The sequence below is a fragment of the Desmodus rotundus genome, chromosome 8, assembly GCF_022682495.2.
Source record: "Desmodus rotundus isolate HL8 chromosome 8, HLdesRot8A.1, whole genome shotgun sequence".
Taxonomy (NCBI): domain Eukaryota; kingdom Metazoa; phylum Chordata; class Mammalia; order Chiroptera; family Phyllostomidae; genus Desmodus; species Desmodus rotundus.
In genome coordinates, this window is record NC_071394.1 from 124,490,243 (window position 1) to 124,502,466 (window position 12,224).

General features: G+C 54.1%; 1 protein-coding gene across 1 annotated transcript; it reads left to right on the plus strand.

Annotated features, from left to right (window-relative positions):
• Positions 1-291: 291 nt before the first annotated feature.
• On the plus strand, positions 292-7,382 carry SLC22A14 (solute carrier family 22 member 14). Its single transcript, XM_024565941.3, is given in 10 exon segments — positions 292-807; positions 1,517-1,626; positions 1,833-1,987; positions 2,960-3,128; positions 3,882-4,002; positions 4,254-4,351; positions 4,608-4,822; positions 5,349-5,523; positions 6,108-6,311; positions 7,079-7,382. Coding segments are annotated over 10 exon segments (1,905 nt in total). The 3' UTR covers positions 7,221-7,382.
• The last annotated feature ends 4,842 nt before the right edge of the window (positions 7,383-12,224 follow it).

The window sequence follows — 12,224 nt, forward strand, 5'->3', positions numbered from 1 at the left end:
TGTGCGCGTGCAAAGGAAGCTTCAGTTGTGGGGAAGTTGTAGGAGAACTCCTCAGCACTTAGCACAGCACTTTCTAAAATATTAAGAAATCGGGATGGGTGGGCCAATGGGGGACAATGGGGGACTAAGAAATTTTAGAAGCAAAGGAGGGAACTACAAAGAACAGCAAGGTTGGAGTCCACAGTATTCTAAGCCAGAGAGGCCTGTTTCTAGCCAGTGGCTCCTATGCCAGCCCCTGAGGTCTGGGACGTGGTATCAATAGCGACTGAGCTGCATCCTTTCTTTGAACAGATGGCAAGCAAAGACAACTTGGGGGTAGAGCTCAAACCCCAGCGTTCTTCCAGGGGCTCAATCCAGCATGAGTCAGCAGAATCCTCCTGTCCCTCTTCTCTGGAGATGCTGTTACGTACTTTGAGGGCCATGAAAACCAATCAGGATGACAAGTTTGCCAGTATCATGGATGCGCTGGGGGAGTTTGGCACATTCCAGCGGAGGCTGGTGGCCCTCACCTTCCTTCCCAACATCCTGGCAGCCTTCTTCACATTTGCTGACATCTTCGTGTTCACAGCCCAGAAGCCCTATTGCAACACCAGCTGGATCCTGGCAGTGGGCCCGAACCTGTCGGAGGCTGAGCAGCTGAACCTGACCCTGCCCCGGGACACCAATGGTAGTTTCATGACATGCCTCATGTATATGCCTGTCACCTGGGATCTGGATTCTATCATCCAGTTTGGCCTCAACTACACACAGTTATGCCACAATGGGTGGATCTATCCTAAGAGCAAGACGCGGTCGGTGATCAATGAGGTGTGCCTTGTCCGGAGTCATCTGTAGCTCTCCCGGGGGCCCAGAGATGGGCCCTCACGTTCACCCAACACGTGGGGACACAGAGGCTCCGGGACGAGAAGCAATTGACCCAAGGTCACCCTGCAGAGGAAAGGCCAAGGCAGAAACTTAGGATTCCTGTTGTCCAACCCTGTCTTAGCCAAAACGCTAGAGTGGGTTTGGGAGTAGGGGCAGAAGGCGGAGGGCAGGGTTTGCCATCTGTCCGGGGGAGTGCTTCTGTAGTTGCGGCTCTGGCCTCGGAACTCTCAGAAGACAGGGGATTGAAGAAAGAAGCAGCTTTGATCGGGCACCTTCTACAGGGTTTCTCAGTCTAAGCTGCAACCTGCACCCTTCAAAGCGCAGACGTGTCCAATTTGAATCTCTAGGCTGGGGCCCAAACTTCTGTTTTGGAGAAAGGGTCTTTCATGATGCTGGCCCTTACTCAGTGACCTGTCCATCAACCCCCCATCTTGGCCCATACCTCTGGTCCCTCTCTTCAGGCCTAACACCCAGAGTCTGCCGGATGTAGGATAGAAGGCTGAGGGAACAGAGTTGAGGTCTGCTACAGTTACCTGTCCCTGTCCCAGGCCCCTTCTGCCTAAAGGCCTACCCTGGGAGGAGGCTCAGTCTCTGGAACCAGAAGGCTGACCCTGGGTGGAGGCCTGTGGCCAATCCCTGCGTTAATCCCCAGTTTGACTTGGTGTGTGATGAGGAAATTAACGTGGACGCGGACATCTTGCAGACCATGGTCCTGGCTGGCCTCCTGATAGGGTCTCTCCTGTTCGGGTTCATAAGTGACAGGTGAGTCTCCCAGAGTCTCTTCTGGTCCCTGGGATACCCCTGCCCCCTCCTCATGGGCTTTCAGAGCTGAGAAGTCTCAAGCTGGGGCAGGTGAGGGAATGTGCACGCTGGAGGCCCATGGATGGCTCAGGACCTGGCCCGTGGGTTGGGCTGGGGTAGACATGGAGGTCCACGTGCTCGGCGCAGCCTCCCTTCGCTGCCCCCAGGCTCGGCCGCTACCCCTCCATCCTGCTGTCGATCCTGGGGCTGATCATCTTCGGCTTCGGGACAGCCTTCGTCAACAGCTTTGAACAGTACCTGTTCTTCCGCTTCGGGGCGTTCCAGGCACTGACGGGCTACAGCATCAGCAGCGTAGCTTTAAGTGAGGCTGGGCTGAGCGGGTCAGTGGGCACTGGGAGCAGTGGGGAGTGCGTGCCGGTGGGGCGTGCTGCCCCGTGGAACCAGTCGCGCTGGGAGTGGAGGAAGGAGCCTCCACTTCAGGCTGCCTGGAGGTGTGGAGAGCCTGTGCCCAGAGTGCCCTTCCACCCTCACCCCCCTTCTAACTGCCTAGCACCCCACACATTCCTCTCATGTCCCCTGACACCCTGCACATGGCTTATATTTATTGAGCCCTGAAGGAGGGCCAAGCCAGCCCTAAGTCCTCTGTCTGTACTGCCAACCCTATTCAGTAGGCACTATTCTATTATTCCTTTGGCTGAGGAGGACACTTGAGCCTCAGGAAGTCCCCCACCTTGCTCAGGGTCACACAGCAGTGAAGCAGAGGGGCGCTGGGATGCCACCCAGGCCAGTGTGACAGGAAAGCCTCCAGTGCCCAGCACTCATTCAGCCCCACAGCCGCCATCTCTGGCTGCGCTCCCCAGAGAGCCCAGAGAGCCTGGCCAGAGGGACCTGGGCCCTCTGCAGAGGCTGACCTACATCGCCAAAGCGCCTATGCACTGAGCGAAGACAAGGACAGGGATACCTAGTCTCAGTGAGCCCGTGCAGCAGCCACATGCCAGTGTGCTCACACCCAGGCCTTCCCAGCGAGAGGCAGATGGTCAGGCAGCGGGTGTTCAGGGGGTACAGCCAGGCTGAGAAGGGCCTGGAGGCAATATACATGATTGGGAGGTCAGGCAAGCGGCCTCCGGTGTGCCCTGGGGGGACACAGGGGACGCTCTTCTACCGGCTCTGGAAGGCTGTCTCTGGACCTTGGGCAGATCATGAGCAGGCAGAAGAACTGTTGCCCAGCCTGATCTGTCCTGGGCAGGGCTGGGGCATCTCAGAAAGCTGGGTGCAGGGGCAGCCCTGGGCACCCTGAGCTGACCGTGATCTTGTCCTCTTGGCCTCCACACAGCTACTGAGTGGCTGATGGGGGAGCACCGGGCCCACGCCATCATCCTGGAGCACTGCTTTTTCTCTCTGGGGGCCGTGTTCCTGACCGGGCTGGCCTACAGCCTCCCCCACTGGCGGCTGCTGTTCCTGCTGGGTGGGGCCCCCGTGTTCTCCCTCGTCTCCTGCGTGTGGTGAGTGAAGGGGCACAGGGCGCGCACAAGGTGGGGTCTGATGGGTGTGAAGGGTCCTGGGAGGGGGGGAGTGGGTGGAACACTCACTCCCTGGGCTAAAGTGCCTATGGACGAGGGGAGAGAGAGCTGGGTGTAGATAAGACACCAGGGCGGTGGTCAGAAAACCAGAAGGCAAAGCATGGAAAGGCAAGGTTGAAGGACAAAGAATGCACAGGGTTGAAGGCCAAAAAAAAGAGGCTGCTGAAGTGTTTGTTGGCCTTGATGATCTTGAGGTGGCTTCTGTGGAGTGGCAGGGAGTTGAGGAGGGAGGAAGACCTGGAAAATGGAGTCATCTAGGAGGTGACTTTGTCACAGTGCTAATCCCAGCTATGAGCATGGGGCTCCAGTAGAGGGTGTGGGCGTGGAAGACGGTGCCCTTAGTACGCCTGGGTGGTGGTCAGGGGTGTGGGGGGGAGACCCCTGAGACAGAAAGTAGAGCGCTCTCACAGGTGGCAGAGGGGAAAGAGACAGTGAGGCCGAGACAGCACATGGGCAGGGGGACACGGGGCCGCAGGGGTTTGTGTGTGGCTTGGGCAGGGGAAGGGATAACTGCCAAGGAGGGAGGAAGGATGTCTCAAGGTGGATGGCCACCTCCAAGGCCTCCAGCAGCTGAATGACCTCACGCTGGAACAGGACAGGCACCGCTGAGGTGGGGACAGGGCCCACCTGGTGGGGCATCTGGAAGTGACAGATAAGGGGGTGTGTACCATGCAGGGTCCTCCCAGAGTCCCCTCGGTGGCTGATGATAAAAGGGAAGGTGGAGGAGGCCAAGCAGGTGCTGCGCTATGCAGCCAGTGTGAACAAGAAGACTATTCCTTTAAGTCTTCTGGACAAGGTAAGATGCCTCAGGCCCAGAGCGGGGCAGGGCAGGCAGCTTCAGAATGGCCTCTTCAGGTGGGACCTTGGCCCAGAGGCTATCCCCAGCCCACTGCTTGAGAGGCACAGTGACAGAAAATCTACCCCTGCCAGGGGAAGGCCAGAGATCAGGCTGGCACTGGGGGCTCAGGGGAGCCTTGCGAGTCCTGTAGGGGCCGGAACAAGCGGGGGTCTCTGCCCTGCCTCTGGTTGGTCCTTTTTGTCCTGTAGCTACAGGTACCTGAAAAGAACATATCACAGGCCTCAGTCCTGGACTTCTATAACAATAGGCACCTGCGCAAGATAACCTTGGTGATGGGCTGTGTGTGGTGAGTCCCCAGGGCTGGCGAGTGGGGACCGGAAACTCCGGTGAAAGAATGAGGTGTGGCCAGGCTGCAAAGGAGCAAGGCCTCAGCACCCTGGCTTGGCCCACAGATCCCAGATCGGTATTCATTTCTCTCTCCCTTCCCACCCTACTCCCCTACCCTGCTTCTGTCTCCACGCCTCGCCCCGTCCGTGTGCGTGTGTCTGTGTGTGGTCTCTCTCCTGCTTTCTCTGAGTGTTTCTCTCCCGGCTTCATTCCAGGTTCACGGTCGGTCACAGCTACTTCACGCTGAGCTTCAAGATGAAGGATTTTGGTGTGAACATCCACATCAGCCAGGTGATTCCTGGCATCATGGAGGTGCCCGCCCGGCTATGCTGCATCTTTCTTCTCGAGCAGATCGGGAGGAAGTGGAGCCTGGCTGTGACTGTCTTCCAAGGCACCTTCATAAACTTGCTTACCCTTATCTTCCCCTCAGGTACAGCCCACCCTTCCCAACCCCCTACCCCCCACCCCCTGTGCCTTCTGTCCAACCCCTCCCTCCTGTCCAACCCCTCCCTCTTGCCTCCTGTCCTGTCCTGCCAACAAGGCACCCTGGGAGTCAGCCTCCTGCCCCCAGAGCCCACCTGCCCTGCATGCAGATGCTGCGACACCTCCGGAGCAGGCACTGGTTGCTAGAGCACTGTCCTGCCCCCTGGTGGGCGGGTGGGAGTGGTTCCAACAGGTTCCACACGCACAGCTCTCGGAGGCCTGGGACAGGACATGCTGTTCAGAGCAATTGTCCCTGTGCAGGCAGGAGAGTGGGCTGCCTTCTGCCACCTGACTCCAATCCATGGCCCGTCTGGTGGTTAAATATGAACAGATGCAGCAAAAATTAACTCTCAGCCTGACTGGGCCTCGGAACACTGACCATCCTCTGACCGAATGCCCGAGTCGGCTGACCAGGTGGTGGGGTGGACTGTTCAGGTGCCTTCTGGTAGGGATCAGCAAGAGCTGATGGGCAGGCCTCCCCTGCCTGGCCTGATGGCGGGGCGGCCCCAAGCTCAGGTGATCACGTTGTCTGGCCACAGAGTTGAAATCCATCATGGTCTTGATGGTCCTGCTTGGACAATTCAGCCTGGCCGCCTCGGTCACCGTGTTCTTCATCTACACCGCCGAGCTCCTCCCTACTGTCCTCAGGTGCGAGCCTGGTGGGAGGGGGCCGGGGGAATGGTGAGAGGCGGGACAATAACGAGGTGAATGGCAGCAGCTAAGATTGGGCATTCACCTGGCGATGGCAGTGTGCTGAGAAGTTGGCATGGATTATTCCACCTCACAAAAAAGTCTCCTAAACCTCATTAGCCCTTCTCAAGACAAACCAAAGAGGGGAAGGCACTGGGTCAAGGTCAGATAGGACAAGGGGTAGAATTAGCATTGGCCCTGGGTGGTCTGACTCCAGTTCCCGCCCTGCGCTGAGTGTCTGAGACGTGTCCGGCCCACTCTGAGGCTCAGACCCTTCACTGCAGGAGACATTGCTACGGGCAACCGTATCCTCCTGCCCGGCCTTCTCCCCACAAACCCCCTCACTGTTGTGTGGGTCCTCCTTCTCCCACTCCTGACTCCATGAAGTAGGCCCAGAAGAAATGACTGCCTACTCTGAATCAATGGAGAGCTAAATTCTCCAAGGTCTGACTGAGTTGGGGCTGGGTGGAGTGCTGGGGAGCTGCTTCTTCCACTCTGACCTTCCAGGAGGCCCCCAGACAGGCTCTGACCTTTCCTGCCAGGGCGACGGGTCTGGGGCTGGTGTATCTGGCCTGGGCGGCTGGAGCCATCTTATCCCTGACACTCATCAGCCAGAGCCTCACCACCATTTCCAGTTCTCTCTGCTGCGTCTCCGCCATTTGCACCTTGTTGCTCTGCTCCATGCTTCCGGAAACATGTGATCAGCCCCTTTCTGACTATCTGGAGGACTATTCCATTCAGACAAGGTAGGTGTGTGAGGCCCCTGGGCTCTGGAACTTAGCACAGAGAGGATGTCAGGTGCTGTCCAACCCTGCTCCTTTCCCCAAAGGGCCAGTGACACAAGAGCCACTGTGTCCAGCATAGTCTCCCCAGCTCTCCTGGATGCTGCCACCCACTCCCCTAGCCCAGCCTCTGCTCTTCCATCCTGCCGGACTCCCCCGACCCAGCCTGGGCCAGGTCCTCCCCTTTCTTTGCCTCCTGGCTGCCTGACTGGGCTGGAGGGCTGCCTCCCAGGAGCAAGGGAGGGAACGTTATTTGTGCAAGACCCTGAACATTACATGTCAGGTCCTGTCCTATGCATGCCTTGTCACACTTTGTCCTAACCATAACTATGTGCAAGGTGGGTCCTGCCACTGCCCCCCATTTCACAGATGAGGAACCGGAGGCATGAACAGGTTAGAAATACGTAGCCTAGTGTTTCTTTCTCCCTGGGTTTTTGGGAGGAATAAACCCACATAAAGCAGCTGATACTGTGACTAGCATGTGACAAGCCTCAGTAAATGCTTGTGATGAAGATGGCATGCAGAACTCCAAAGATGCAGAAGACAGAAGGGTCTGGCTGGAGTCAGGGGATGGAAGTGGCCCGGTCCAAGGGGCTGTCACAGGCTCATGACCTACAGGTGTGGGGGAGCCCTGCCTCTCAGGAATGCAGGGCCAGTGCTGGCAGGAGCTGCCCCAGAGTTGCTGCTTTTTCTGCTCCAAAAAGTCCGGCTCAGGACTTGTTCTCTAATAGCTTGTTCAGTACCACGAGCCAGGATTTGACGGCTGAGGCTACGTCACGCGTTGAGGAGTCTGAGGAAGTGGTGAAGAACACCATTCTCAACAAAATGATGGATGTGGACCTGGAAGAGGCCTTGAGCAGATGGCAGGACTGAGGGCCAGGCCCTCAGATGACCGTGGTGGAGTTGGGTGGCTGGGTATGAGGCCGTGGATTCCAGGCCACAAATTCCAGGCCTAGTCCAGGTTGGGAGGCAGGTCAGTCCTGCTCCAAGGTCAGCCCTTGAGATCCAAAAGTGGTACCTTTGCAGGGTGCTAGGTGTGGTGAATTCTAATAAAGGTACCGTGTTGGCCTTGAGATGGCTACATCAAATTGACTATCTCTGGAGACCCAGAACCCTGGGCTCAGAGGATAGTGGGTCAGACAGGCTCATCCAGAGTCCTTACTGTCTTTAGCTAACCCTTGGGGACAGCCAGGAGCTCTCTGGGTGAGGTGTGGGTGGGCTGTGTCTGTGAGGGCCAGGAGCGGGCAAGGGCAGGAGAGCGCCTCCACACTGGCCGCATCCTCCAGCCCAGGCACCCACTCGTGTAGGTGGGCTTCCCGCTCCAGTGCAGGCTGAGGACACATGTCACTGTCCCACTGTATGCACCTGTTGAGGCCACAGCTGGAATGTGAAGGAATAATGAGAACTTCCATCTGTACCACATAGCACAGGGCTTTCTCACTCCATTTTTCCTTTGATGCTCTCAAAACAGCACGGCCTTGGGGATCACCCATCTCAGCCTCCTCTGCAGGGGTGCTCTCCCTGACGGCTCCAGCTTGGCTGACCTCTGACCACCACCACCCTGAGAATAAGCCCCAGAACCTGGGTCACAGGCCCAACTGCCCTGAGGGCAAGTCTGCCCTTCCCAGCCAGTTGCAGGCTCCCCAGGCAGAGTCCAGGAATCCTCACCCATTAGCCAGACAGAAACCTCTGGGCCTGGCCTCCAGCTCCTCTTCCCCTGGGAGGGGTTGGGTTCCAGCAAGGCCTGGCTCTTCCCCTCCCCACCCTCTCTCTCTGCTAGTTTATTGGAAAATCATCAACTTGTAAGGGAGGAGCTTCTGAGAGGATAGAAGAGAGTGTCCTCAGGCAGGGAGGGCAGGGAGGCCCTGAGTCTCCAGGGCTAGACTAGAGGGCAGCACAGAGGAGTGTGGCTTCTGGCACCCTGTCCCCAGCACACTGCTTTGAGTGTATGTCCCCAAACTCCAGGACAGCAAGAAGCTAGTGCCCACACCTTCCCCTGTCAGTGTCGTTTTCCAGTCCCTCTGTTCTTTACCTAGTTCCCCAGGACTGCCCAGGCAAAGGGAGCTCACAGAGTATCTGTTCAGAGGACAGCAGGATGCTTTAAATGCCCCCTTTCTGTGGGGCCCTCATCTGTGAGCTGTGCTGGGCGACATAGTAGCCACGTGCCAACACCCCACTTCAAATGACTTTGCTGGAAGGATTCTGCCAGCACTGTGTCACCTCTTTGATAATGCTTGACATTATCAGACTTTTTAAATTTTACCCAATCATATGGTTGTGTAGTGATACCTTAGGTTTAAATGTACCCTTCCCTCCTTCCTAAGGCGGTCAAGCACCTCTTCATAAATGTGTTGGCCCCTCGGGCTCCCGTCTGTGAAGTCCCTAGTTGGGTCTTTTGTCCACTTCTGTACTGGGTTGTCTGTCCTTGTTTTCGTAGATTTGCAGGAGTACGTTACATGTTCTTTACAAGTTCATTGTCAGTTATACATGTTGCAAATATCTTCTTGCCCCTTTAGTTTGCCATTTCACTTTACTTAGCATTGTTTTTATAATTTCTTTCTTCTTTTTTAAAAAATACGAATGCCTAACTTTTCCAGGATCCCTTGTTAAAAAGATGCTTCCCCTCCCCCCGCCCCCCACTTTTCTCAGCGTCATCATCAATCAGGTGACTGGGTATGTGGGTTTGATGCTGGCCTCTCTTTCCTGTTTCTTTGGCCACTGTGTCATTCTTGCGCCCACACCACGTTTTCTGGGGTACTGTGGTGTATTAACGTCTGGATATCCGGGAGAGTGAGTTCTTCCACATTGTTTTTCTTTAAGGGGGTCTTGGCTTTTCTTGGCCTTCTGGATCCCTGGGGATCCCCTGGGATTGATGAACTGGCCATCTCTGCAGGAATTCCCAGGTGGTGCCAGCCTGCAGGGACAGGACACATGGGCCCCTTTCCTGGGGCTCTCGGCCCAACCACACAAGGGAGCAGTGGACAGACAGGAGAGTGTGACATACCCATCAGCGCAGTCTAGTAGCTCCGGGAACCACTCAGGTTCATCAGGTAGGCCTCCCGGACATGCCCCTGGTTCACAAAGCAGGTCCCCAAGTCCACCCAGTTGGTGGAGAGCTGCAGCTCGGGCACAGCCACAGTGGCCTTCAGGGGTACCACCTAAGGGGACAGAGTCTTTAACCTGGTGGGGACCAGGTGACCTTGCCCAGTGTCTTAGGGGTACATGGGCCATGCCAAACCAAGGTACTGACGCTTCTGAGAGCACCGTCTAAAGCTAGAGGCTGCTGGCGGGATTCTACACAGGTAGAGGGCCAGGAAGGTGCCATCTGTCCCCCATCACCCTGCCCTGATCAGGCTGTGGTTTCTGCTTCCTGGTCAGGTGCCCTCCTGCCCTCCTCTCCTCTGTTTTCCAGCCCTGTGCTCCTCTTGGGCTCTGGGCCATCTCGCCTTTTCCCAAGGCCTCTCCAGCTCAGCTCCACACCACAGCCCCACGATCTTCTGTCACAGTCCACAGAACTAGGCCCATGGTGTTTGACTGGGTGTGTGAAGCCCCGCGAGAGCCCGAGTCATCCCTCAGCGGCCCCAAGTGCTCACTGCCCCCACCCATCAGTCCATTCCCTTGGCCTGACTTTGGTGCGGTTTCCCTTTGCCTTAAACAGTGATTGGCAGAAGGCAGAAGAAGGCGCTCTCCTGCATTGCGGAGGGGTTTTGGCAAAAGTACAAATATTTAAAACTTACATACCCTGTGACCCAGTAATCCCTTGTAAAAAATAGTGACGACGGAGTGAATGGAGCCACTTTAAAATGGAGCCAGAACTCCCATCCCAGAGGAACTGTCTTGTCCACCTTACACGTCTCGCGCTTCAAACCTTTGAGATGTTGAAACAGGGCACAATGACCTTTGGACTGAGCCTCAGGTGACTCTGTGTCCCAAAAAACTATTGACAAGCATAACCAGAAGGCAGGTATTAGGACTACCAGACTGAAAATTAAAAACATCCTTCAGAATAAACATCACTACGTTAGTTTTTCTGCACCAATAGAAATGCCTCCCTTCTACTGATGGAATTGTTCCCACTCTCTTTCCCATAATGCCCACCGCCCTTGTCTCCTCATTGGAACACTGTCTGGGCCTCTGCTTCCATCGGCGCTTTCTGAACAGCTATTCTCTTTTCTTTTTTAATGTCAAATACACGCTGTTGCTTCTTTCTTTGGCCTTTTATTTGTAGGCTATCGCCCCCTCCTAAGAGGTACCAAAGGTACTAAAATATGAGAATATGTGTAGAGAAGGATGTTCACTGCAGCTTTGTTACATTTGTGGATGGAAAGAAAAGGGGTGCTCTCAGGTGACCTGATCATAAATTCCTACGCAGGCCAGTCGTGGTGGGGAGTCACGCCCCTGGCATATAACTTCTTTAGTGAAAGGATTTAAGCCAGACCTGTCCACTGTTCTTTGAAATACTAGCAACACTACTCCTGGAAGGGGGGTTTTAACCTTCAAGAGAACGCAATCTTGTCAACTATCCTGTAACCCAATCCCCACCTCGCTTTTTCCCATCTTCCTTGCATCCCTGCCTCAATTTCAAATTCATAAAAGAAGCTGCAAAGCTGTTACTCTGCAGAGCACTTGAGACCTGGCTCCCTGGCATATGTCCTTAGTTTGATTCAAAGAGAACTCATAAAAATTCCATATAGGTTTGGACGTTTCTTGCGTCAACACGTTAGAAAATACAGAAAAACCCGAAAGCGACCTTTACGTCATCACGAGGAGACTGTATCGTTCACACTAAGTAATCGACACAGTTTATGATTCGTCTCTGAATTTGCTGACATGGAAAGATGTCCATGGCGTGACGCTGAGGGAAGTAAGCAGCTTGCAGACCCTCACGTGTAATGTGTGTGAGTTATGTAAAGTTTAGACCTGTGCTTATACATAGAGGGATGCTCATCAAAACGTGGGGTAATTTCCTCTGGGTAGGTTTTAAAGAAATTACTTTACATTTTTTCTTCTTTATATTCCCGTAATATTGGAATTAAATACATATATGCATGATGTTTACAAAGATTAATTTCTAACATATCCCAAAGAAGGGAAACATTTTTAAAAGTTTTTTGTTTTGTTTTTTAAGGGACAAAAAGGTAAGTTCCACTAGTTGAGGAATATAATCCAAGCTTAAACAAAATTTTCCGGAAGACAATGAAAGAGAAAGTACTTCGGAACTGATTTGAGACTTGCACAGCCGTGACTAAAACCCACAGACAGACTAGGACAGTTTGACAAAGGAAAATTGCATGTCAGTCACATTTAAAAACAAATGTGAAAACTGTAAGCAACAAATTACAACCCAAACCTAGCAAAATATTTAAAAAATGAAAATCCAGATTGACAGGTTGTGTGTGTTTTATGTGTTTGTTTAGTTTCTGACTTAGTATTTTTCAAAAAGTCTGTCTTTTTCTCTGGCTTCAAAGATTAGCTCTTGGGTTATTTATTATTTTTTTATTTTTACCTTTTCCCGATTGCTTTTTTGTCATCTTTCTGCTTTCCTGCAGGCTCGTGCTTTCTTTCTTTTTTTTCCCCTAATCTTTTGAATTATGATGTGTCTTAGTTTCCCAGGGCTGCTGCTGAGCAAAAAGTACCACTTTTTACTGCGGGGCTTAAAATGGACATTTACTTTTTCACAGTTCTGGGGGCTCGAAACCCGACATCGAAATTCGGCAGGGCCAGGCTCCTTCCGGAGGCCCTTCCTCCCCTCTTCCAGCTCCTGGCAGCTGCAGACAGTCCTTGGGGTTCCTCGTCTTATAGAAGCGTCACTCCAACCCTTGCCTCCATCCCCACAATGGCCTCCCCGCTGCATCTCTGTGTCTAAACTTCCCCCTT